This window comes from Mesocricetus auratus, unplaced genomic scaffold (genome assembly GCF_017639785.1).
Source record: "Mesocricetus auratus isolate SY011 unplaced genomic scaffold, BCM_Maur_2.0 Super-Scaffold_100006, whole genome shotgun sequence".
NCBI lineage: Eukaryota > Metazoa > Chordata > Mammalia > Rodentia > Cricetidae > Mesocricetus > Mesocricetus auratus.
The window spans coordinates 99838479-99862576 of NW_024429190.1; the positions used below are offsets into that span (position 1 = coordinate 99838479).

General features: G+C 44.5%; 2 protein-coding genes and 1 long non-coding RNA gene across 12 annotated transcripts in view; 2 read left to right on the top strand and 1 right to left on the bottom strand.

Moving 5' to 3' along the window:
* Positions 1-2315, top strand: part of Btd (biotinidase) — a 29956-nt gene extending 27641 nt beyond the window's left edge. For all 6 annotated transcript variants that reach the window (XM_005077667.4, XM_013118823.3, XM_040747749.1 and 3 more), the window contains one exon: positions 843-2315. In XM_005077667.4, coding sequence (XP_005077724.1) covers positions 843-2015 — 1173 coding nt within the window. In that variant the 3' untranslated portion in view covers positions 2016-2315. The remainder of the gene's footprint in view (positions 1-842) is intronic.
* A 4024-nt stretch (positions 2316-6339) lies between these two features.
* LOC121140947 lies at positions 6340-17853 on the top strand. Its single transcript, XR_005877901.1, has 3 exons — positions 6340-6727; positions 16514-16799; positions 17768-17853. It is a non-coding gene; the product is annotated as an uncharacterized LOC121140947 (long non-coding RNA).
* Positions 17095-24098, bottom strand: part of Ankrd28 (ankyrin repeat domain 28) — a 150190-nt gene continuing 143186 nt past the window's right edge. For all 5 annotated transcript variants that reach the window (XM_040747752.1, XM_040747753.1, XM_040747750.1 and 2 more), the window contains one exon: positions 17095-20567. In XM_040747752.1, the coding sequence (XP_040603686.1) occupies positions 20281-20567 (287 nt within the window). In that variant the 3' untranslated portion in view covers positions 17095-20280. The remainder of the gene's footprint in view (positions 20568-24098) is intronic.

A 24098-nucleotide genomic window follows, 5' to 3' on the forward strand; every position in this document is an offset into this window, starting at 1 on the left:
ACACATGAACTGAAACATATTAAACACGTTTAAACAAAACCCTGTCAAAGTTCACTCCCACCAATGCCTGGCCCTCACCACTCCCCTTTCTGGAGGCTTCTAACAATGGTGTGCCCATGTCTCCTCGTCTTCCCCCTTCACTGACATCCTGTCTAATAGGAGACAAGCTCCTTTCTTTTTAACTCTTGCTATTTTAAGCACTGTTCCAATGAATATCCTGTACATATATTTTTGTAAGGATGTTCAAGTTTTCCTGTAAAACTCTTAGAAATTGATTTTCTCAAAGGCTACACACGTTTAGCGCATTTTTCAAATGCTAAATTGAGAGATGAAAAGATGTTTATCTCACTTTATATATCTCTAGTACTAGTTTACGAGACTGTTTTTCTTCCCTTGGGTCAACAGAATGGAATACTCCCTGGTTGGCGGTGGTGCAACCCTTCAATCTCAGCACTTGGCAGGCAAAATCTTTGTGAGTTCCAGGCCAGCCTGGTCTACAAAGTGAGTTCCATGACGGCCAGGGCTACACAGAGAAACCCTGTACTGAAAAACCAAACAAAAAGAGAGAGAGAGAGAAAGAGAGATGGAATACTCCCTTGAGCTCTCGCCATTCTAACAAAGATGAAAACTATCTCACTTAATTTGCATTTTGTTGTCACTATTCGGTTTAAGCACTGTTGCGAGTGCTTCTTATATTTGCTCATATCCGTTTTATGCTCTCACAAGTTAGTTCTGACTTATGACAGCTCTTTATACATGATAGGCACAGCACAGGAACTTTTCTACTGAAAATGTGATACAAAAGGCAGGTTTAAACCTGTCTTATTTACTCCCCGCCTCAGGTCCTCCAGCGCCTGAGCTGTATGGCCATGAAGGGACAGATGTTCTTGGTGGCCAATCTCGGAACAAAACAGCCTTGCCTTAGCAGTGACCCCAAGTGCCCAGATGATGGCAGATACCAGTTTAATACAAACGTGGTGTTCAGCAGCAATGGGACCCTTGTTGACCGCTACCGTAAGCACAACCTGTACTTTGAGGCAGCCTTTGACACCCCGGCTGACGTGGACCTCATCACCTTTGACACCCCCTTTGCCGGCAAGTTTGGCGTGTTCACGTGCTTTGACATCCTGTTCTTTGACCCCACCATCCGTCTTCTCAGAGACTCTGAGGTGAAGCACATTGTGTACCCCACGGCCTGGATGAACCAGCTGCCACTCTTGGCAGCCATTGAAATTCAGAAAGCATTGGCCACTGCCTTTGGTGTCAGCGTTCTGGCAGCCAACATCCACCACCCGACTCTGGGGATGACTGGCAGCGGCATACACACCCCTCTGCAGTCCTTCTGGTACCACGACATGGACAACCCCGAAGGCCGCCTTATAATTGCCCAGGTAGCCACAAACCCACAGGGCCTTACTGGGACAGAGAATGCAACTAGTGAGACGGACCCATCCCATAGTAAGTTCTTAAGAATCCTGTCGGCTGACCCACACTGCGCAAAGGATGCCCAGGGAGTGCGCTGTGATGAGGCTGCCAAGTGGACCGTGAGCGCACCCCCTGCTTTCCACTCGGAGATGATGTATGACAACTTCACCTTGGTCCCCGTCTGGGGGAAGGAAGGCCATCTCCAGGTCTGCTCCAACAGCCTCTGTTGTCACTTACTCTACGAAAGGCCCACCCTGTCCCGAGAGCTGTATGCCCTGGGTGTCTTTGATGGGCTGCACACAGTGCATGGCACGTACTACATTCAAGTCTGTGCCCTGGTCAAGTGTGGGGGTCTTGGCTTTGACACTTGCGGCCAGGAGATCACGGAGGCGCAGGGCCTGTTTGAGTTCCACCTGTGGGGCAACTTCAGCACTCCCTACATCTTCCCTTTACTTCTCTCCTCGGGGATGACTCTGGAAACCCCTAACCAGCTTGGGTGGGAGAACGACCACTATTTCTTGAGGAAGAGTGGACTGTCCTCTGGCCTGGTGACGGCATCTCTCTATGGGCGGTTGTATGAGAGGGACTAGGAAAAGCGTGTGGTCAGCGGGATGGGCTCTACCAGCATGCCTTTCCACAGGCCACAGATGCTAAGTGCTGGGACCAACCGACTCTGACCAGAGGGTAGAAAACCACTTCCATATCTCACCCTGGGGACGGTAAGAAGACGGGAGAGGCAGTTCCATCTTCCTTTCTACATAATGACTGAGAGACATTTTCTGGTACTTTCTATTCACATTCTTTTTCAAGTCACACCCTCTTCCCACTACACAATTGGTTTTAAATGCTAAAATAAAAATAAACATTAGTTGCTATTTTACAATTCCACAGAGCACTGGTTGGTTTGTCTTGTTTTTCATTGTTGATCTAGTGACACATCGTGGGTGGGAATGTTAACATTCTCTAACCCTCAGACACTTTCTGTGGTAAGAAACAGACTCTTGAAGCAAAAGCCGGCTGAAGGGCTGCCGTGGTGACTGGTCCAGATGACGTGGCGGTGCCAGAGCCACCAGCACTGTCAGAAATGTAGCCCTACAAACAGCTCTTCAAAACAGAAGACAGGCTGTCTCTCGTGTGCCTTGCTGTCAGTAGCTCGATGTGTAGGCAGGCCTCGGAATAACCAGAGGAATGTGGTACTCAGGGAGCGGGGAAGAGGCTGGAAAATGTTGAGCAAGGCCAGGCTAGGAAAACATGAGTAATAGGATTACTCCGTCCAAGGCGTCTCATCCAGGGGTTCCAGAGACCTTACTCCATTGCTCAACTGTGTGAGATACAGCGAGACTGCTCTAGTTGAATGTGCACCCAATAGGTCTCCCTCATGTAGAGAGGTTGGGTGCCCTAGACAGCCTAAGCGGTGGGAGCTGCCTGGTGAGCCTGCTACAGACACACACTTTTGCTCAGCCTGTCACAGCAGGTGTTTCCCAAGGGCCCACAGAAGCACAGGGCAAGGGCTGCCCACAGTAACAGCTGCACACCAGAAACTGAGAAACTATGGGGAGTATGGCGAAGACATTTATAGGCCACTGATACCTAATTTGCATCTAGTGTTTCAAAGCCATTTAAAAAATATTTTACTTCCATACATAGTAATTGTTTTGATTATAATTTTTTTGAGTGCAGAATGGATAGTCTTCTGAAATTTGCCTCTTAAATGTTGCTACTTAATTACTTTAAAAGTGTGAGATGTGTGTGTGTACATGCCAGTGTGCCCATGATGTGTGTGGGCACATGTGCCATGGGGTCACGTGCAAGGCAGATGTAGAGGCAGGCAGATTTCTGTGAGTCCCAGGCCAGCTTAGTCTACATAGGAAGTTCCAGGACAGCCAGGAATACATAGTGAGACCCCGTCCCAAAAAAACAATAAAAATCACTAAACTGTATGATATGAAAACTCAGCTCTTCCCTTTCTCTGGCAGGGATGTCCTCTTCATGCCCTTGATGGGGAACCTTGAGTATGTATCCTGGGTTCTGGTGGACAGCTCTTGCAATATCACCTCGATGTCCTCTGAAACTGCACAGGGCTAGGCAGTGCGATTAAGTCCCCACGCGTTGTCTCGTCCCCAGGCAAGCCATCGTGCCAAAAGGGAAATGCACCCGGTGGCCCCAGCCCTGGTTGACTCACTGCTTGCACAGGCTTGGGATGAGTCAAGTCTTGAGAAAATGAGCAGTGATGAGCAATTCAGAGTCCCTCAGGAAGCCCTGGGATTCCTGCACCCGGGGAAGTCCCCTAGGGATGGTGCAGGACCTCTCCCACCAGAAGACAGTCTCCTCCTGCCCTCTCAGTGCAGGCCTTGCCAGGAGGCAGGAGCTGCCAGGCCGGACATGGCTGCAGATGTGGTCCCAGATGTGGCTGTCCGGCCTATGAGGCTTCCCTGCCCCCAAACCTAGAGACAGGAAGTCTCTTACAGATGCGTATCACTACTTCATGCCAAGATGACCCAAACCCGCATGAGAAGCAGGTGAAAGAGAGGCTCGTCCTGAATGCAGACCTGCTGCCACCCTCAGTAAGTGACAGTCCTGGGCACCTGTCAAATCTGCATTGTGTTATGCTGACTGGAGCCCAGAACCTTCTGAAAGTCACTCTCTCATGACAATTCAGAATGAATCGCTCTTGTAGACTGAAGGGCAGCAGCAAACAAAAAAAGACTCTCACAATTGAAAGAAGCTGCCAGATGGCAGGACAAAGGGAAGAATGGGAAAATGAGTAAGAGCAACCATTTCTGGGTAAAAATGTGCCGATGACTAATGGCTGTGATATGCTTTTGTTAACTACGATCCTGAAGCTCAGGATGCAAATGGCAATCCTGACCACAGCTTGCAGGCAGGAAGCCAAGTGTACTGTTGGTGGAGGCAGGCTTGGGGGAAGTGGCTTGCTTAGTCTGTGTGGGCTCCTCTGGAGGTGCAGCTGTGCCTAGCTGGCTTCTCTCACAAAGGAAGGAAGAGCACAATGAGATGTATTCACACCGAGCTTAACACTGGGACCCTAGAGAAGCAAAAAAAAAAAAAAAAAAAGAAAGAAAGAAAGAAAGAAAGAAAGAAAGGAAAAGAAATCCTTCTTGAAGACTGGCCCAGTTCCAGTATCTACCACCCATGCCACAGGGACAAAACTGCCTACTGCTGACACCCAGGAAAACCTGCCCGAGCAACCACTTCATGGGTGAAACAGCATGAGACTATGTTGATTAACTGTGGCTACTGTAACAAATTCACAAACTTAATAGCTTTCAAGTAAATACCAAATGGATTCTACAGTTACAGTGCTGTCCAAAAGGGCTAGGTTTCAACCAGCCTCGGTGGCACACACCCGCAATCCCAGCACAAAGGAGGCTGAGGCAAGGGACTGAAAGACTGAGGTCTGCCTAGGCTACATGGTGCAGTCTTGTCTCAAAAACATACAAGCATGAACCAACAAAAAGCTTGTTTAAACTCAGAGCTGGGGTGCACAGCATGACATCCGTGAGGACTGTGGAGGCTACACTCCTACTGTGGCCACAAAGAGCTCCTCAAAAATGCAGGCCATATGTGCAGACTCACAGGGTGAGAAAATGTGGCCCCCAGCCTCAGCCAACTTATAGCCCCAGCAAATACTCCGCTGCCCTCTGAGAAACAGACTCCACGGCCCCAGAGGCACCGCAGTATCTAAAGGCAAGAGGCAGGCCATCTCCGTTTTGCCCAGCCCGGGCTGCAGACTGGTCATAGAAAAGAAGTGACTGGTTTGGAACCACAGGGCTCTGGGATGGCTTGTTATGCAGCAACCAATCAGAGTCAGCATCAGTGAACCATATGGTTTGGGCTGCTTGACAGTCTTTTTTTTTTTTTTTTTTTTTGTTTTTTTTTTTTGTTTTTTGAGACAGGGTTTCTCTGTGGCTTTGGAGCCTGTTCTGGAACTCGCTTGGTAGACCAGACTTGGTCTCGAACTCACAGAGATCCACTTGCCTCTGCCTTCCAAGTGCTGGGATTAAAGGCGTGCACCACCACCGCCCGGCCATGCTTGACAGTCTTAAAGAAATTAAAACTGTAAGAGGTCAACGAGGAGACATTAGAGGTTACTGTCTGTGTCCCTGCTGGCTGCGGAGCACTGTGGGTCCCCGCACAACAGTGGTGCTGTGAAGCTGGAGTGACCCCGTTTGAAATGATTCTCCTGGTTGCTGCTGAGTTCCAGAGGCCCTGGTCCCCTCTAAGTCATGCATATCTTACAGCCAGCTAGTGGGCTCACCACAGCAGAGTGCAAAACTACAGTCATTTTCGGAAAAGCAGCAACTGCTGGAATTCAGAATAAAGAACTGTATCAGGCCTTTTCTTTTTGGCCACCAACCAGCTTCCAAATCATAACACTGAGACTTAGTATTAGCTTTGAATGCTCAGTCTAGCTTAGGCTCGTTTCTGGGTAGATCTTTTGACTTAACCTGTTTCTCTTTATCTACCTTTGCTTTAGGGCTTCCTACTCTCCTTTCCTTCTGTATGCCCTGCACTCACTGCTTCTTCTAGCTGGCAGCTGCCTGACTGGCCCTGGGTGACTCCCTTTCTCTCTTATCCTTCTTCTCATTCTTCTCAAGCCTAGATTTCTCCTCCTATTTATTCTCACTGCCTGCCAGCCCTGCCTAGCTACTGGCCATTCAGTTTTATTAGACCAATCAGGTGCCTTAGGCAGGCTAGGTGAAACAGATGCAACACATCTTTTCATAATTAGACAAACGCAGCACAAAAAAAAGTATAACACAGCCTTACATCATGAACAAAGGCAGCAGAGAAACAAATGTAAGCCATCTTTGCCCAGTTAAAATAATATTCCACAATGCAGTACAGTTTGAGGGAGGGAAGAGGGACAGAGAGAGGGAAGGGGGAGGGAGGAGGGAAGAAGAGAGAGAGTTAAGATTTTTTTGGAGTTACTCTTACTGATTACATGTAGTACTATGCCAGGCTGGCTTAGAGTCCCTGAGTCTTCTGCTCCCAGCCTCCCCAGATTGGGCTTGCAGGCATGCTCCACTGTTAGGTCACAGACCCTCTAGCTGCCCTTGCTCTACCCCTCTTCCCAGCTTTCCGCCGCAAATCTAGTTTGTGGTCTTATTGAGTGCCTGCCTCTGTGCTCCTCAGATCTGAGCCAGCCTAGGCAGGATTAAATGGAATGAAGATACCTACCCTGCTGCAGAGCTGGAAGTCACCAGCCCCCTTTCTGTGGGATCTGGACGGAAGGCTCTTCTCTCTCCCTTGGAGGTCCCAGTGTGCTGCCCATGGCATTAAGGTATGATACATCTCTTCTAATGCTTTTCCCCTCTAGGCCCCATCAAGGCTCCTATGGTGGTCAAGCTCTCTCTCATAAGAAAGCACATTCCGAAGGGTAATCTAGGTCAGTTTCTTTCCATGACTATGCTGTTTTCCTCTTACATTGCTAACAGTCAGTGAAAAACAACAATCCTATATTGAATTGGGTGGGGCACATGTAACCCGTTACACGTGAAAGCCAGAGGACGACCTGCAGGAGCTCATTCTCCTCTGTCATGTAGGCTCTGGGGACTGAACTCAGGTTCTCAGACCTGGAGGCAAGCACCTTCATCCTCTGAGCCCCCTCACAAGCCCATCACCACCAAGACAAACAATACCGCAAATGCAGAAACAACGAAGATATTTTCAGTAAAAACTGATGTATCTTCAAAGAAGAGTTGCAATTCAGAGTTTTCTGAAAACATTAAAAGAACATAGAAGGATGTGTCCTCTGGGCCATGATGTGCTTTTAGGGGAACTGTTGCAAATGGGGCTGAATTGTGCCAAGAGTCTGACATACAATATTAGACATAGAGCAAAGTATTACCGGACTACAATCCACACCTCCAGAGAAGCTAGGAAACAGGGAGGACCCTAAGAGAGACATGCATGGTCCCATGGTGAAGGGAAAGGGACAAGAGCTCCTGAGCTAATTGGGAGCATGGGGGAGGGAGGTAGGAGAAAGAGGAGGGCAAAGGCGAGGGGAGAGCATGGGGGAGCAGGAAGACTGAGTGGAGAGGAATGGCGGAGAGCAAGAAGAGGCATGTCACTAGAGGGAGCCACTATAGGTTTAAAGAGAAATCTGGCACTAGGGAATTGTACAGACATCCACAAGGATGACCCCCAGTAGGATTCTAAGCAATAGTGGAGAGGCTATTAAATGCCCTTCTCCTATAATGAGATTGATGACTACCTTAAATGCCATCCTAGAGCCTTCACCCAGTGGCTGATGGAAGCAGAAGCAGACACCCACAACTAAGCACTGAACCAAACTCCTGGAATCCAGTTGCAGAGAGGGAGGAGTGCTGAGCAAAGGGGTCAAGATCATGCTGGGGAAATTCACAGAAACAGCTGACCTGAACAAGTGCGAACTCATGAACCCCAGTCTGACAGCTGGGGAACCAACATAGGACCAAGGGGAACCAACATAGGACCAAACCAGGCCCCTGAACATGGATGTGAGCTAGGAGGACTGGGCAGTCCATGGGGCCTCTGGCAGTGGAACCAGGATGTATCCCTAGTGCAGGAATGGGCTTTGGGAGCCCATTCCCTGTGGAGGAATACTCTCTTAGCCTACATACATGGGGGAGGGCCTAGGCCCTGCCCTCAAATTACTTGACAGATTTTGATGATATCTCATAGAAGGTTTCACTCTCCCTGGGGAGTGGATGGTGGATGGGATGGGGGGGGCAGTGGGGAGCATGGGAGGATGGGAGAGGGAACTGGGATTGATATGTAAAATAAGGTTATTTCTAATTTAAAGGAAACTTATTTAAAAAAGTGTTCGACATATATATGAAGCAAATGACTGTTTTGATAAACTATAAACACAAAGATGGAGTTTTATGTCAACCATTAGTTTAGTATAACTGAACTTAAAATGCACAAGAGCATTGTTTTTTTTTTTTGTAGAAAGTATACAATATGAGCCTTACATTCTACAAATCCTGAATGCTCTATCTCAAATCTTTCCAAGGAATAAGCAATGTATGTTGAACATGTAAAATGGACATATGTAGCTGGACAGTGGTGGCGCACGCTTTAATCCCAGCACTTGGGAAGCAGAGGCAGGCGGATCTCTGTGAGTTCATGGCCAGCCTGGTCTACAGAGTGAGTTCCCCCTCTCAAAACACCAAACAAGCATAAATACCCTGAAAAGTAACATTATGAAAAATTAAGAAGTTAAATGACACACCAGATCTTAAGAGAACTGTTTGGGGAGTTGAGAGGAGGCTTGGTGTCTTACAAAATTGCTGTGTGACTTTGGCTTCATACATCTCTTTACTTCTTTGGACTCAAGGTTCCTGTTTCTGGGAAGGTGGCTAAGCGAGCCAGTGCCCTCAGACACTCCCATTCTTTTCTTTTCTGTCTGAGACGGGGTTTCTGTGTAGCCCTGGCTGCCCTAGAGCTCGCTCTGTAGCCCAGGCTGGCCTCGAGCGCAGAGATCTGCCTGCTGTTGCGCATCCTCACGTCCAATGTATTAAAAAACTCCTGTGTGGATGCACCGTGCACACATGGAGGCCAGGGCAGTGTGTGGGAGTTGATTCTTCTTTCTTCTTCCTCATTAGACTCCCAAGGATCAAAACCACGAGGTCCAACTGTGGGGAATCACCTTTACTAGCAGATGGGGTTATAATGCAGGTGCCCAGAGAGGCCAGAAAAGGGATCGATCCCTTGGAGATGGGTTATAATGCAGTTCTTAGCCACCTAATATGGGTGTGGGGAGCCAAACTTTGGAAGAGCAAGCACTCTTCACCACTGAGCAAGTTTCACTTTTTGCTGCAGGAAACATCGTATGGCTGCTTTTCAGGGCACGGCACTAGCTCGGGGGCCATTATTAGGCACAGTTGAGCTTAGTTGAACACCACCAGCACCGAGACTGTAGCAGTCTGTCTGATGGCCAGGATGGCTAAGTGATCAGCAGGCGTTAGTGTGTCCAGCATGGGTATGTAGGGCATGGGGATGATCTGTGTCCCTCCTGGGATAGAGCAGGATTGGGAGCTGCTTCACCACACTAAAGAATGGCTTGAGGATCGCTTACTTCTACTTTTTGACAAATTTTCTGGCTTACAATGAAACCACAAATAAGGAGAGAATATTGTTTATCTGGTTGGGTGAGATGTTCGGCAAAGTCTGTGATCTGTTTTCCAAGGGTTACAGTTGATTTTGAAGTCACTTGTATATTTTGAGTAACATTCCTATATCTGCTGTGTCTTTTGTTAGTTTTTATCAGTCAGTGGCTTGCCTTTCATACTGTTACAGTCAACTTTTGCAAAGCAGAATTTAATAACTTTATTGCGGTCTAGCTTCTTTCCACATATTGTGCCTTTGGCATTGTACCTAAAGTCACTGCCAAACCCCAAGGCAATTGCAATTTTGCCTATGACATCGCCTAAAATTTTACATTTAGACCTGCAATCAATTTAAGTAGGTTCCAAGTGTGTACACTCCGGGCCTACACTGCCTTTCATAAGATGTTCATGAATCGCAGTAGTTTGTCTCAATGGTTTTCTTTGACTCTACCACATCACCCTAACTCACCTGATGATGTTGTGACTCTTATACCTGAACTCTATTCTGTTCCAGTTTCTCCCCCCAGTGTCATACTCTCTAGTTAGTAGTCTGTAGTCTACCATAGCTTTATATTGTGCTATGCAGTCAACTCCTGTCAGCTCTCTATTCTCCAATGTTCTGTGAGTGGTTCTGGTCTTTTCCCTCTACACAAGATTTAGAATCAACTTGCTTACAAGATAAACTGGCTGGGATTTTCATTTGGGCTGTATTGACTCTACACATGGGGGATATGGTATCTTCATACTGATGATATATGAACATGAAATATTCCAGTTTAACTTCTTGTTAGTTTTATAAATTCATTTCATGTAGCACATACACATTTTTCTTTTGCAGCTTTTCACAAATTGTCTTTCAAGAACTGGTCTATTTAATCTAGATTATAAAATCTGCAGGAAGTTGCTCTTGGCAATCTTTTATTATTCATGTCCATGGGCTCGGTAGTCAGATCTTCTCACTGTGACTTTGGGAGGGGGGTGATAAAGACTTCTATCCATCTTTGCAAAGCCCCAGTTGTTAGATTTCCTGTCTTGCTAATGCAGTTACTTTCAATTTCTAGTTTTGGTTGTGCTTTTCCAGACAGGATTTCTGTGTAGCCCTTGCTGTCCTGGAACCCACAGAGATCCATCTGCCTCTGCCTCCCGCTTGCTGGTGTGAGCCTCCACTTTTAGTTGTTGCTTTTTAATTACTTTGGATTTAACTTGCTCTGCTTTTCCTAGTCTCTTAAGGTGGAATGCTCACATGGATCTCAGAACTTTTCCCCCCTTGGTATGAACAGTCAGTGCCAGGAACTTCTATGCTTAAACACTTGAGTAGCAACACAGAAAGTTCTTTACATTTCATTACGTTGTTGACATGGTAGGAGGAAACGGTGTTCCGCCATTAACCATGTGACTTATTGGAGGCGCATACAGATGAGGTAATAAAAGGGCGGTTTACCGCACCACTAACCACACCCACTTTACGCATGACTAAAGATGTATATGGAGGTAGGCGGTGAACTACGTCACTAGCCAGGCCCACTTTTGGAGGGTATAAAAGACTGAACAACCAAAGTATAGCTCTTTTTCCAGCTTCTAGTTTGGCGGCAGAAAACTACTTGGCTCATCTGGGTTACTTGTTTGTCTCTTGTGAGTAATTTCTTTTTTTTTTTTTTTTCGAGACAGGGTTTCTCTGTATTGTTTTGGAGGCTGTCCTGGAACTAGCTCTGTAGACCAGGCTGGCCTCGAACTCTCAGAGATCCACCTGCCTCTGCCTCCCGAGTGCTGGGATTAAAGGCGTGCGCCACCAACGCCCGGCCTCTTGTGAGTAATTTCTACAATAAATACTTATTTTTACTTTCAGTAAGTGTGCCATTTATTGTTGCAGCATTAGACATGCTTGGTTTATATGTGCTAGTCTTCTAATGTTTTCTGTTGTATTGGTTTCTAACTTAATGCTATCAGTATCCAAGAGCAGACTCTGTATTTACTGCTGCTTTAAGTCTAAGGCATGTTCTATACTCCAGAATGCAGTCTACTTGGTGTTTCCAATGGATGTGTATTTTGCTGTTATGAAGTAATTACAGAAATTGTCCACTATGTGCAGCTGTTGATGTTGCTGCTGAGATCAACTATGACTGCTCATTCTCACCTGCTAGTCTCCTGTTACTGGTTAACAGGTAGGGAGATCAGTGTAAAAGTGGATGCCTCAACTTCAATTTTTGCATCATTGGTTCTGATGTCCTATTGTTGTGTCAAAGAACAAGATTAGAGATTTGAGCACAGGGCAAGAGTAGGAATGTTGCTTTGAAAGAGCATTAGTTTTGCTGACTAGTGGTTGCCAGGTTGCACCAGAGATGTGGGTTGCTGGTTTTCAATTTACTACGGAGTAAGGGATCCAACCAGTCAAAGGCTGGGACACTTGCTGTTCTTATACATTCTGGAGGTTGCTGGCAGCCAATTAGTATGTCTACTTTTGAGGACACTTTTGACATACTTAGTTTTATCACTGCTTCTGTGGAGGTAAATTTCAAAACTGCTTATTCTGTCATTTTCACTGTCATCATGTGTGCAGTTTCATGACTGTATCTGACATAGACAGTTCTCCATACTGTCTACAGAGTTCTGAAGACGAACACAAATACATTATTCTTTTGGCCTGGATCTTTGTTCGGCCTGGCATTAATGTCCACATTGGAGTTTCCACACTTGACAGCAAATGATTTGAACTTTCTGAGACCAGAGGCATGCTTCTTGAAGTCCACTCCAAGGACGTGCTAGTGAGCATGAAGGCTTACCCTCTGGTCACCACCTCCTTGTCGGAGACCGGCCCTTCCTTTTCTTACTACCTGTTTTACCTATCTTTGCTGGAGTCAGAATGCAAGCAACAGACTAGTTCTCTAAGCCAGCAATGAGAAAGCCTATCCTAAGTCTTCTCTTCACTCAATTGGTGAGGTACCTGTCGAGGGTTCGGGTAAGGCAGCTACCTTACACATTCAAGCCCCTTGGGTACCTGGACTAGACACTATGGCCCCAGCCATCCTTCTTCCCATGGCTTGGAAACTTGCAGTGAAGCATAGGCCCCTTCCCTGGATATAGAGCCTCTAGCAGGCTCTGGGCACACAGCTTCACAGCAGCTTAACACTGAGGAAGAATGGAGCTGGGAGTCCCGAACATGTACCCTGATGCTCAACATCTGACTGCAGTTCTCATGTTCAGTTTTTACATCAGAGTTGCAGGCAACTGCAGGCTTTTCCCTCATTCCATGCCCCTAGTGCTGTGATCAAAGGTGTGCACCACCGCTGGCCAGCTACTAACATGCTACTAACATTCATGGCTGCTCAGCTGAAAGACCATTATTCCAGAAGCAACTCTGCCTTGGGTTCTCTTCCTTCTTTCTCTTGGGTTTTGGAATTTCCTGTTTTGAGGCTTCACCATCAGAACCACAAAGAACTCTTCTTTCATGTATGTTGTGCCTTAGTGACCAAAATGTGGGCTCATGCCAGGCTACCAAGGCAACAGAGGATAAGCAGCAAGTTTTCCTGTTCATATGCAATATGCATTTTGTCTGTTAGTTACAGTGCTTGCTGTTACTTTTGAGTATCAGAAAAGGATCACTTTACCCGATGTTAGTAGCTGGCCAGCGGTGGTTCACACCTCTAATCCTTTATTTGTGTAACATTCATGCATTTGGAAACAGTTCTCCAACTCCAGTGGTGTGCCATCCTTAAGGCTACCTGGAGACAAAGCAAGTTAATGCTGTACAGTCAACAGGCATTCAAAGAGGGCTTATACACAACAAACTAGCTCAAAAAGAAAATCGAAGGCCTGTAGATAGGGCTTTGTGGTAGAGCATTTGTCTAGTGTATCTGAGGCCTTGTGCTCAACCCACAACAGCTCAAACAAATGAACAAAAACCCCAAACAACAAAAACTCAACAACAAAGCAAAAGATAAAGGCTCTTGGGTGAATCTGTAACATACTGTGGCTGGAACTGACAGGCTAGCTCAGCATTTCCATCCTCTACTGCTGGGCTGGAGAGACTGCTCATCACTTAAAAGAGCACCAGCTGCTTTCCCTGAGGTTCCAAGTTCAAGTCCCAGCCCGCACACGGTGGCTCACAGCCATCCGTCATTCAATTTGGTGCCCTCTTCTGCCTGCGGGCAGAGCGCTGTGTACATAATAAATACTTAAAAACAAACACATCAAAAAAAAAAAAAAGGCGACTTCCATCCTCTGCTGCTACCATGAGTCTGAACATTCTTCTACATATTCAATAACATCGTCTGTCTGTCACCTTACCCCTGAAATGTTTGTACAATCCTTAGTGTGTAAACAAGTGACCCTCTCTCATCCTCAAGGGCTTCTCTCACATACCAGGACTCAGTCAGCATTACTCTCCAATTTCTTCTGGCAAGTTATGTATCTGAACTTTTCTGTCTGGCTGATCAAAGCATAAGCACTCTGAGGGCAAGGACACCACCATCCCAGTGTGTCTCCTGCATTTTGGAACATGCTTCCGATATACTTTGTGCTTTAAAAAAAAATGTCTGAAGCTGGGTGTTGGTGGCACACACCTTTTATCCCAGCACTCCGGAGGCAGAGGCAGGTGGATCTCTGAGTTCTAGGCCAGCCTGGTCTACACAGTGAGTTCCAGCACAGCCTCCAAAACAATACAGAGAAACCCTGTCTCAAAAAAAAAAAAAAAAGTCTCTTGAGCGTGGAAAATAAGCATTAAAATTAAAACCTTATTTGAGTTTTTATAAAAAGAGGAAGAAATATTTTGAGCTTAAATCATTATTCAAATTTTGTTTCAAATTCTAATAAAAACAGCAGGCAGAAATATAGTAAACCCATCACCTACAATTATTGCTAAAAGGCAGTTTTCTTAAAAAAAATTAAAAGGCCTTTTGTTCTCCTTTCTTTAAAAACAAAAGCAAGAATCTAAGCAATAATGGAGAGGCTACCTTAAACACCCTTAAATGCCATCCTAGAGTCTTCATCCAGTAGCTGATGGAAGCAGAAACAGACACCACAGCTAAGCACTGAGCCGAGCTCCTGGAATCCAGTTGTAGAGAGGAACGAGTGATGAGCAAAGGGGTCGTGAGCAGGCTGGAGAAACAGCTGACCTGAGCAAGGGGGAGCTCATGGATCCTGCCAGACAGCGGAGGAACCAGCAAAGGACTGAACTAGGCCCCCTGAATGTGAATGTCAGTTAGCAGGCCTGGGCAGTCTATGGGGCCTCTTGCGGTGGAACCAGTATTTATCCCTAGTGCACAAATGGACTTTGTGAGCCCATTCCCTATGGAGGGATACTCTCTCAGTCTAGATACATGGGGGAGGGCCTAGGCCCTGCCTCAAATGATGTGACAGACTATGATGATTCCCCCACGGAAGGCCTCACCCTCCCAGGGGAGTGGATGAGGAGTGGGGTTGGGGTGGGAGGGGTATGGGAGAGGGAACTGGGATTGATGAGTAAAATAAGACTGTTTCTAAATTAAATAAAAAAATTAAAAACGAAAACAACCCCAGGAGGCAGAATGCAAGAGTAACCAGAAGGAAACGAGAAACAGCTGAGGAGATGAAGCAGGGCCAGACACAGCAGAGCTGAAGGGTGGAAACTGGCAGTAGCCAGCACTGTCCATCGCCGTCTTTTTAACAGCAGCCGCCAGGCAAACCTTATATTCCTCCTTTAGTCTAGCTTCTGCTTTGGAAAGGATGATCACTGTAAGAACTGAAGAGAAGACTAGGTTCTTCTGGAGGTTGATAGTCAGAAATTTGTGCTCTACCTTCGGAAAAAAGTAAACCCAACAATAGTCAGTCAATCTGACTTCCCCAAAGCTCTCCGACCTTCAGCGCCTACCCACACTAGAAGGGAACCAAGAACTGAGCAGGGCAGCAGTGCACGTTTCTAACTCAAGCCCTCAGTGGGAGTAGGGGGACTGCAAGTTTAGTATCAAGTTAGCTACACAGCGAAACTGTTTCAAAGGAGACAGACAGGAAGGTGAGCACGAAAACAAAGCTACAAGAAACAGGCAGGAAACGAAGACCTTAAGCGCAGCCAAGCAGCTGACACACCATTTTAGAACTGCAAGGTGTGGATACTACCCAAACCATTCTCCCCTATCCTAACGGCTGGGCTTGCCATGCCACTTGTTAAGCTTAGTGGGGTGGTAGTAAGATTATGTATCATGTTGGTGTGGTCAGAATTCTTTCGAGGCTCATGAAAACTTCCATGTCACTTCCTATATTTCAACTCAGGCTCAAGGGTGAACACAGATACAACAACGTGAGGACTAAAAGGTGGAAAAGCCCTGCAGAGGCCTGAGCTAAAAGCAGTCCCTCTAATAAGCCTCTGCCAGCCAACCTGCAAAGGCAGACAGCGCGTCCTCCTCATCACAGGGTAAATGACAGCGCGTCCTCCTCATCACAGGGTAAATGACAGTACACCCTCCCTTACCTGTCCACACCCAGAGCCTCAGCTCCTTTGCAAGTTCCAGGTGTTCAGTACCAGTTGTGACCAAATTTCTGTTTGTTCTAAAAACGGTGACCTGTGAGAAATAAACTAAAGGGAACGTAACAGTTTTGAAGTCAAGATAAAAAGAAGAAAATCCACAAACATGTTAAGAGACTACTAAAGGATCATGACACAGGAGGACTGCCTGCATTTGAATTCAGGTTTTAAAAATTAACACCCCGGTAAAAAGTTATTTCATCCCTTTCCACAAGTTAAATTCTGTTAGTAGTGCCTACCTCATAGGACAGTTATGGGGATTATGAAATAATGTATTTCAAGCATTTACTACTCTGCCTGACACATGATAAATGTTGTACTGGCCTTTTCCTATTAGTTTTACCTGCAGAGATGATTTCAAGAAAGATTAAAGCTCCCTTTATCTGTTGCTCCAACCAGCTGTTAATGTCTATATGGTTTTTATGCCTGTTACTAAGCTCCTATAGTTTCTTACACTCCTCTCTATTCTTTCTTACAGTCTCTATCCACTCAGAGTACTGAGTGTTAAAGAGCACCGCAGCCCCATAGCGCTTCGCCCTGCACCCCAAGGAGTCCCGTGGCCTGTCTTCCCTTGCTCTAATCCCCCGCTCCGCATGTCCAGCCTCCGGGCCACCCACCCTTCCGTGCAGCTCGTTCTGTCTTCCTTAGCCGTTTATCTAACTCCATTTCATCACTTTCTGCTCACACGGTCTCAAGATCCAATTATTAGTCATTGAAGGATACCAACACTATTCTGCTCATTGCTACCCCCAGGGACATGGCAGGTAAGGAATAAACACTTAATACATTTGAAAGATTCATTCAGGTAAGTTCAAAACTCTAAGATAACTTTATTTAAAAGTCACTGAATTTTTAAGGACAGAAGTCAGAGGTGGGTATGGAGGCACGTACCTGTAATGCCAGTCCTCAGAGGTGAAGAAGAATGACCAGGAACCCAGCCTGGGCTTATTTGACACCCGAAACAACCTGCAAAACACGTGTCTGAAAACCTGCCATAATTTACCGCTACATATTTTAAAGGGAAACGTTTTTTTATGTTTAAAAAAGAAAGACACTTGATTTTTGCATTAAAAATTTTTATTTCATTTAAAAGATCCAATATATGAAGCCAAATTAACCCCAAATTTACAGCTACATTTAGAGATCTCCTGAACTAATGGCACTGTTCGAGGTCACCTATCATCACTATTTCCCCAAAGTTGTTTTTGAGCAAAAGCTGGTATTACTGTAATACACGTATTTCAGATTATTATCATTCACACAGAAGTTAAAGGCTGACAGGCTTTTCCCTTCTGGGTGGGGATAAAAACACCATAGAACCAGGTCCAGGCTTTTCTGCACACTAGGTGTATGTAACTATAAAGTAACTTACGGTGCTGTGCTTTGCTGTGTATTTATTCCAAATACTGGAGTTGGTCAACACTTTCTGTGACAGTACTTCAGAATTCCCCCTTCTAGTGCAAAGCACACCAAAGGAAGTGGGTTGCTCAAGCTAGGGACAAACTACCACATAGCAAAGGAATAGCTTTCCTAGTTGGCCAGCAACAGCACAAACCACCTCCCAAATGTTTTCCATTATGGCATCATCTACAGAAAGTGAGGCAGGATCTATGGTCTCTACATACATAGGAGGATAAATTAAAAGATGAGTTTGTTACTTTATAGCTACACCTTAGATTGCATTAGATGTGGAGACAATGTGTCTAATGAGTCCTTCTGGAAATCACTTCAGCAAATGAGTCAACAGCCTATGAAAGAGAAGACGGCAGAGGGTGGAGGACTCACTTTTCCAACACTGTCTTGGAGGACAGGGCTGGGCCCAGGACAGAAGTTACCAGGAGGGAGGCTTCGACTCCGTTAAGGAGCCCTTCCTAACAGAGCTGCTCAACAATGAATGCACTGCTTGTGAGGTAGTCACTGCAAGTGTTCAAGGTGGAAAGACAACCTTGGAGAAGGGACGCCTGCATTTGTTAAGAGGTTAGACTGGATGAACCTCAGGTCTCTTTCAATTCTGAGATTCTAGAAAATTCCCTCAGGGAATTCAGAAGAGAATTCCTAAAAGGAAAGAGAAAGCACACATATGGTATACTTTTAGAATTCTCTTGAGTTTTTTTTAAAAAGGTACAATAGAAAATGTAGTCTGCGTTCTTTAAAATGCATATTTACCCTTCTACCACTATTAATTAGGAAGGGTGCATTACAACTTCTTTATATTATAAAGAAAAGATGGAGATTATATTTATAATTTTGTAAATATTTTAGAAAAAAATGCTTAAAATCTAGTAGTCAATGCCCTAGAAACTTTATAGATTTTAAGTAATATGCACAGATACAAATACATTATTCATTAAATACAACTCACATCTGTGTTTTATTATACTCTAAAATATACAGGAATCTTGATGTACTGAAAGAGTGCAAGTAAATACAGTATTCAAGCAGTCACTATTTCTATGTACATGCTCATTAATTCTTCAAAAAATCCACAAAATTATCAAATAGATCAAAATACTGTTCTGTGTTTTCACACTTTATATTCAGAAAAACCAGCTGATAATTTACAATGTCATAAAGTTCCAGTTTCACAATACAAAAAGGTTAAGATGAATTGGGTATCATTTTGTTGCAATGTATGGAACTTTATCCAGCTCTATTAAGACCCCCCCATGTGAAATCATTTTTACTGAGAAAGTGACAGTTACAGTAAAAGCAGAACCAGAGAAGTGTTTAAAAGCCTAATTCAGCCCCTTCTCTATTACCTGAAAGGCAGTCTTCAAGTTGGCAGGCAATCTCTCTCCAACAGTAACAAGCTGCAAACATGCTACTCTAGATCTGAGTCAAACCTAAAGCCTGAAGTAGTTTAAATTTTGCCCAATATAGAAATGCCTTCCAAGTGACTTGATTCTGTTTATGTTATGAAATATCATCTACAGCAAACTTCAAAACTTCTGAAAATGAAGCCAAATGGTTTGTTGTTGATTTTCATAAAGAAAAGAGCTAAACAGTAGTGTACACCTTTAATCCCAGCACTAAGGAGGCAGAGGCAGGTTGATCTCTGAGTTCAAGGCCAGCCTGGTCTACACAGTAAATTCCAGGACAGCCACAGCTACACAGAGAAACCCTATTTGAAACAAAAAAAAGCCTTCCTGCTGCATTAAACCATAAAAGAGAGCAGATGTCTTTTTTCTTTTATATAAAAAAATTTTAAATTCCAGTTTTTATACAATCTAAAACCAGCTTTAGATGATGTCTCATAACAAAAGTTTAAAAGTTTTTAGTTTGATTCTTGCTTTGCAAAGCTCAAAGATTAATAAATGACAACAAAGTCCTCCAGCCCAAAGTGTGCCACCCAAGCAGAGGCTCAAACAGTCCCATTTCCCAGGACCACTGGGATACAATATGTAAAATAATCTGATTTTTAATTTCATCAAAAAGAGTTTCCCCTATGGAATTCCTTAAACAAAGATAGTTCAATTTAAAAGGGAGCCACTCAAGAGCAGGCAGCAGACCTAAGCTTCATCTTTGTCACAAGTACTCTTACTCACACTGCACCTAGTCAGCTGGGTCCGAATTCTACAAAAACTGGAATCTTAAAACTTTTATGTTAAAAAACATAAAAAGACATCTTCTTTCTCTCATGGTTTAATATAGCACTGGAAGGCTTTCAGATATTTTCCTTACAAAAACCAACACCAAACCAAATCGTAGCTTCATTTTCAGAAGTACTGAAGTTGCTTTTGATGGTTCATTTCACCTATTCCTGTTTCCACAAAATGGCGCTCTAATAAAAAAAAAATCTGTACGTTATTTGGTCCTTTGGCAATTCTGTGTATACATAATGCCTACTATACCAAACTTTTATTGCATTTAAATTTAGCTGTAATTTTATGGGTAAAATTTAACCTAGTGTCTTTATCTCTTCCTTTACAGCAGTGGTGCCCGTATAAGCAGATCAGGGGGCAGTGTCCCAAATTTCTGGCACTGCAAAGCCAATTAAACAATCCCACAGAGCAATGGACATCAATGTGTTTTCCACTGGTCAAGTCATTATTAAGATTCTAGAAGTTCCTTTTGCAAAACTTGCCTTTGAGATTCTTCCTAATGTCATCACATTTCTTCTATTCGTTCACTGCGTGATTTTTCTTTAGGATGAATGGTGCATGGGTAAGAAAAGTGCTTTTTTCCTGAAAAAGCCCAGTTTGAAGTTTCAGTGTCAGAACTTCCTTAGACCTCTAACTCAGCCTTTCAGTAGGTCTCAGAATCAGAGTCGTTGAGCTCGTCTACATCAGTGTACAAGTACTCTTGTTCCCCACCAATGTTGTTGAAACTGCAATAGGAGCTAGGTTCATTCCTCATGATAGGCAAGGCTTCAAAGCTAACAGTTTTTGAGGTGTTGGTATAACGGTTAATGGCATTGAATGTCAGGGATGACAATGGACTACTTGACGAGACAGGCATCATGGTGGCCAAAATGAGAGCCAGGCAGTCAGCCACATCCTTATTGGGAGCACAGGCCAAAGCTGGGGTGTAACCTAGGATTCAATTTAAAATGTAAAAGTTAATATCCTAAGATCTATGAAGCATGAGGTAGTTAAGTCTAAAGGTCTTAAACTTTACACATAGATTCTACGGCTTACAACAAATTATTCCGACAGATTGATTCACAGTTTTCTGGTGAGCAGAAAGAGACACAATCATAAAACAGGAGGATAACTCTGCTGAAGGTTCCCCACTGGTGACCTAGTTATCCTCTAACACCCCTGGACATGTTTCACGGCAATGTGGCTTCAGTTCACAAGTTAAATAGATGTCACCTCATTTTATGATTGTGTGTTGTGGTAGATGGACATCAGTCTAGTGACAACAGGTCGATGACAATTATGTTCTGAAGACTAAACAGACAAGGTGAAGAGGCCAGCACATTCTGTGCCTTTGTTTACTCCCAAGAATGGGATTAGTGATGTTGAGGTGGGTTTTCTGAAAAAGAAGGAATGTGTTACATATTTGTGGGATATATATGTGTGGAATGTTCTCAAGGAGTTTCTCATGTAACCACACATGTAGAAGAGGGGTTTCTGGTTCCTGAGCCTACAAATAATGATGAGAGATGTGTTCCCACGCATTCAGGACATCATGTCCTGTCTATGATGACTCTGCTTAGCATCAGGGTAACAATAGCTGGCATCTTCACGTTTTCAGAAGAGCCTTAAAAATGAAGCACTTGCTCACACATTTTGAGAAAGTAATTTAATTAAAACATGCACACCCTTTTCTGTCTTCTTTCGAGACAGGGTTTTTCTGTATTGCTTTGGAGGCTGTCCTGGAACTCACTCTGTAGACCAGGCTGGCCCCAAACTCAGAGATCCATCTGCCTCTGCCTCTGAGTGTTGGGATTTAAGGCGTGCACCACCACTGCCTCACTTTTTCATTTCTTACAAAGACAAGATGAATTCCTACAACAGTCTACAAAGACACACATAACGTGAACTATGTATCCCTCATTTTATTTTTCTTAAATTTATTTATTTATTTTTCAGTTTAAATTTAGATAAGAAACAAGGTTGCTTCACAAGTCAGATCCAGGTCCCTCTCCCTATCCCTCCCCTCTTCCCGTGCCCTCCTCCCAACCCCCCCATTATCCCCTCATTTCCCCAGGGAGGATGAGGCCCTCCATGGGGGTGTCCATAGTCTGTCATTTCATACAGGGCAGGGCCTAGACCCTTCCCCAAGAGTTCAGGGTGAGAGTGCACCTCACATTGTAGGATGGGAGTCCAAAGTCCGTGTGTATACTCGGGATGGGTACTGATCTTCTGCCCAAGGCTCAATAGATTCCCTAGGCCTCCTCACTGACACCCACATTCAGGAGGTCTTGATCAGTCCCATGCTGGATTCCCAGGCTGATGCCTGGGATTCAAGAGTTAACCTTTGTCAGGTCAGCTGTTTCTGGGGGTTAAACCAGCCCAGTTTTAATCCCTTTGGTCATCAGTCCTCCCTCTCTGTTACTGGCTTTCTTGAGTTCAGCTCAGTACTTAACCGAGGTAGTCTGCCTCTTCTTCTGGTTAACTTTCTATTGCTGTGGTGGAGCAGGCCGTGACTGCTAAGGGCAACTTGGGAGGAATTTTTAGAGGGTTTGGCGTGTTGTCTGCAGGAATGCTCCTTATTTTAATCTATACAAGGAGAAATACCTAGATTTTGCTTTTATGATTCAGACCCACACATTTAATTGCTCAGTTTCATTCAGCTTTCCATATGTCCCCAGATAAACTTAACACAGGGTATTCTTGGTTCAATGCCACACAAGTTTCCCAAGTCACAGTGGCTATGACTTCACTACAAAACCTCATCACTCCTTCACGAAATCCCAAAGAACCTATGATCATAGACTCTAGAAAAAAAACACACTATTTTTCATTCTAAGTACCTCATCCCAATGCTGGTGGCCATTTATGCCTCTAAGTCTTATCCCCATTCTGGTCTTGCTGCTCTCCTTGCAGACTAGGTGCCATCTTTGTAATGTTTAGACTCCTCACAACCTGATCTAGCATCTGCACTCATCTCAACTCTCCCAAACTAACACAGATACTTGGGACTGGACAGTATGCAAAGTGAGACTGTAGAGGACTTAATACTAAATGGGATGTCTTCTTCAAACCTCTTCCCGCAGAGGCTCACGGATCTCTGTGAAAGAGGAGGGAGAGGCTGGAAGAGGAGCCAGCCTGGCCTACAGCGGGAGTTCCAGGACAGCCAAAGCTGTTATACAGAAAATCCCTATTGCAACCCCCCGCCCACCCAAAAAAGATGGATAACTCCATGGAACATGTCTTCCAGACACAACAGAACTAGTACACATGCTCTTTGTGTAAATTCTGTTTCTTGCACAAAATGTACAAGATAAGATTTTTTTCTTATCTTGTACTGTGTGTAAATGCACAAAGCCTGCACATTTCAAGACAAATGGGGTATCAGCACTGACAGGGGAAAGTAGACAGGGCTCCCACCTCTAGCCAAGAAGTGACCCGCAATTTATATCCTCTGACAAAAGGAAAATTATTTTTTTCCACCAGTTCCACTCAGTGTACTAACCACATTTCAGGGCAGGCCCCATGCCCATGGATAGCTAGCTGGTCAACAACCATTATTTCTGTATTATTAAATATAAAAATATTTTTTATATTTTGTAGACCTCTTTGTCTCATTTGCTGAAATACTAGTTGTCTCATCTACTCTGAAAAGAAAAAAACAGAATTCTAAACACACAAAAGAACAGAATCAAGCCCACCTTCTTGGCAACAGGTTTTTCTTGGGTAGACTTTGTTGCTGGTGGCAAGCAGAGGCCTGGCTCCTTTAAGAGACTCAGCGTCAGTGGAGAAAACTGTGCAGCTCTTTTAAGAGGCCCTGCTACCAAACACTTACAAGGTGTTCATAAGCGGCCAGTGGCATGCTGCTTGGTGGCAGTGTGGACACAGAAACTCCCCAGAGTTGAGGTGACAAACATGGCTCCCATCAGTACCTCTGCCATGAAGCTAAGCTCTCATAAACCAAGGAGCTGGGCAAAGCCAGCTCCCAAAGCCTCTACTTTAGTCCTAGCCACACCCACTCATCAGTTTAAATGCTCATGTGGTCAGAAAAAGATACGGAATAAAGTTAGATTCAGCCCAAAAAACCCCGCAAAAGCCCCAAAACCTCTAAATGGTTTACAGTGTGCTTAAAAATATACCTAGGCTTGGGAGATAAAAGAGAAGGTATAGACAGTCATAAAAAAGAAATATATGGTCTTAAAATAATAAAGTCCTTAAAATGAAGTAATATGAAAAAGCCGTGTAAAGATGGAAAAGACACAGAGAGTCTGGACACCATATGTTATCATGTTGTCTTTGAAATGCTTGACTAGCGAGGAAGGGGCACAGCTGCAAAGAGACATTTGATTATAAATGTTGCTGGTAACTCAGCCTATATATTTTGAAAATGCCTTGGCTTCGAAATTTAAATAAAAAGATATATTACTTTGGAGAAGAGGATATGCTTTTGTTTCCACAAGAAATGAGAGGCTGGTTGAAATTCAT